Source organism: Triticum urartu, chromosome 2A (genome assembly GCF_056163025.1).
Source record: "Triticum urartu cultivar PI428250 chromosome 2A, HENAU_Tu73, whole genome shotgun sequence".
NCBI lineage: Eukaryota > Viridiplantae > Streptophyta > Magnoliopsida > Poales > Poaceae > Triticum > Triticum urartu.
The window spans coordinates 40,853,899-40,856,962 of record NC_141874.1 but is presented as its reverse complement, the minus strand read 5'-3'; the positions used below and the strand labels follow the sequence as shown (position 1 = coordinate 40,856,962).

The 3,064-nt window shown below is 42.2% G+C and overlaps 1 protein-coding gene across 1 annotated transcript; it reads right to left on the bottom strand.

The window, feature by feature from the left end:
* Positions 1-1,139: 1,139 nt before the first annotated feature.
* Positions 1,140-2,373, bottom strand: LOC125534844 (uncharacterized). The gene is made up of 2 exons (XM_048697921.2): positions 2,361-2,373; positions 1,140-2,002 (listed from the first exon to the last, which is right to left on the bottom strand). Exons 1-2 carry the CDS (start codon positions 2,371-2,373, stop codon positions 1,509-1,511), a joined length of 507 nt encoding a protein of 168 aa, XP_048553878.2. The 3' UTR covers positions 1,140-1,508.
* Between the last annotated feature and the right edge of the window lie 691 nt (positions 2,374-3,064).

Genomic DNA, 3,064 nt, shown 5'->3' with positions numbered 1-3,064 from the left:
CACATCGATTCAAGGGATCTACAACAACGATTGCAACTCCAGGGCGCTGGTCCTTAGGGGCATGTGCACCAAGACTTTCTAGCTGTCATCGACAAGGCCAAGCCGGCTTCGGTATGGGAGCGACGACAACGACACGTCGTCGGATCGTTCTGGTGGTCAGTGGTCGTTCGATGGTTAATGGACTTTGATGTAATTTTTATTATGTCCGTTGTGCTTTGTAATTGTACTTTTGGTGAACCTTTATAATACTCCTTCCATTCCTAAATATAGGTCTTTTTAGAGATTTCAATATACACTACATACGGATGTATGTAGACATATTTTAAGTGTAGATTCACTCATTTTGCTTTGCACGTAGTCCATATTGAAAACTCTAAAAAGACTTGTATTTAGGAACAGACGGAGTAGATCTGGACCCTTTTCGCCAGAAAAAACTATGTTCAGCTATTACATGAGCTGCCTCTTTATCTTCTCTAAAGCATTGTTCAAACTTTACCTGTGTAAATCCATGTACTTGACTAAGCAGGTTCTCTGCTGCCTAAGTGGTACTGATTGTTTGGTCTTCAACGGTCCGAGCCAAATATGCCCCCTTATGTATTTCAGATGGACCGGGCCATGGCCCAGTTCCCCTCCTGCTTAGGCAGAAAGAAGTCAAAGCAGAAGGGGCAGTATGAATGCATGATCCCTGGTAGCTGCAATTTTGTTTTTGACATGAATGCCATGAGTTTTCCATGACAGATCCATTTGCACACCTGCCTGAAGTCCACTTGAGTTTGAGTCCACGAATCTGAAAACCGGCTGAATGTAAATGATGGTCTCACATGACTACACAATGGCAAAACCATTTTTCGAGCAATGCTACATCAACGGACCATTACGAATGTTTTACAGGGTGTTTTTGAGTTTGGCAAACTGTGATTGGACTAAGGGGGAGAGGGGCCCCGCCTTCCTGAAAATCAGAGGTGGGGTGGGGTGGGGGTCAAGTTTAGTTTGTTGGGAGAGTCCGTTGAAACCCCGTAAAGAGCCCGTCGATGTACCATTTTTGCTATTTTTCCATTAAAAAACTGCCACACAGTTATTACATGAACCAAAAACTTAAAAGAAAATAAAGGTAAAAGCAAGCCTATAAAATTAGGCAAAACATGAACTAAACACACGCAACACACAGTAGAACAAGATCAAGCCAAAAAAGCCAACATCTGCGGTAATTCCATTGGCTCAAATGGACTTGATTAAATTACTTGATCCACAACTTTATACAAAACATACACCAAAAATACAAATCTTTAAAAAGCAAAATACACAGTGATCCCTGTGTTGCTCATAACTATTATTCTGAACTCTCAACTTTGCGGTGCAAATACTAAAATGGGGCAGCAAATGGCACAACACCAAGCAATCCATCCACGCATGCAAACCGATCATAAATAGCAACATCGATCACTCATTGACTTTGAACCCGGTGATGAGATTTCATGGCTGGGCAGGACGACGGTGGTAGACTGGACTCAGTGGTGTCCGTGGTATCCACCGTCGCTGCCGCCTCCATAGGTGGGCATGGGAGGGACAGGGTGGTAGTCTGGGTGGGGCTGCGGCTTGGGCTCGGGCTTGGGCACCGGGCTGTAGTCTGGGTGGGGCTGGGGCTTGGGCTCCGGCTTCGGCGGCACCGGCTGCTTGTGGTGGAAGTGCTCGATGATGTGCTTCTTGATCGGCCCGCATAGGGTCATGGACACACACTCCGGCGATGCTGCGGATGGCGTGGCAATGTTGTCACCGGCGGCGATGCCGAAGGTGGTGCCTTCCGAAACTGGCACGATCTTTGATGGCTCCTGGCCAGGGCACGGCGTGTTGGAGGCGGCGCTGTGGAGCTGTGCGACACAGTCATTGCCGTGGAGGTCAGCGACGAGTGGCACGCCGAAGGCGCCGGTCCCGTCGAGGGCACCCACTGCCTTGCTCTCGTAGTCGTCGTGGACGTTCTTGCACTTGATTGCCACCTGGAGACCTGACAAAATTTTCGTGGCAGGGCCATTAGTACATCAGTGACTGTGAGCTGATCTCCATACATTTATAGGTGTGTGAAGTGTGCACCTGCAGAGTGACAGTACTGTTCATATTTATCGACCTATATATGGTATGTAGCTAGCTCACCTTTGAAGACTTTCTCGGCACGCAAACCTCTTTTTACCGGATACGGTACCTACCGGCAAACCATCTGCCACTCAAATGCGAAGTGATTCGTGCTATAGGGAGGCCCACAAACAATGTATAGATGTGTATAATGAGAGTCTATCTCTTGTATCTTTATTAATAGTCAAATCAATGTCAGGTGAAAGGGGCCCATGTCAGCAATATAGTTATACTTGACGCATGCATGGTCCATTCTCTCTCCTCATTCTCACGTACTGAAGATGCATCACATGTCAGACTAATTCACGCCCTTTATTTTCTCTTTGGCAATTTCATTCATTCATATATTTTAAACTGCAACTTGATTTTTGAAACATTTTATATATTTGAACTCCCGATGCCAAGACCTTCAGAACAAGACCAATCTTAAATACATTCAAACATATTTTAATTTCAACATTTCAAATGTGTGAAACATGTTTTGTGGAATACACGAAATAAGTATTTGAGTGAAACCAAAATTTTCAAATGAGTACATTCTGTTTTCATGCATATGAAACAAATTTCATCATGAAATATTTTTAACTTGTTATTTAGAAAATGTGAAACTAGTTATTTTAAAACATGTGAGACAGATTATTTCAATTTTTTTTATAAATGAGTGAAATCTATTTTATGAAGCGAGTGAAATTGTTTTTTCATAGCATTTAAATTTCACTTATTTCAAGTTAAAATTTATATTTCAAACATTTGAAACTAACTTTTGAGATGATTGAAATACATTTGAATATATTTCGTAAATACAAAGTGGAATTAGTTTTTGAGATATTTTTTGTAATGAGTGAAATCAGTTTTATGAAATGGGTTATTTCAATTAAATGAAATATGTTTTTTGAATTCAATGAAACAAATTTTATGAATTGAATGAAATCATTGT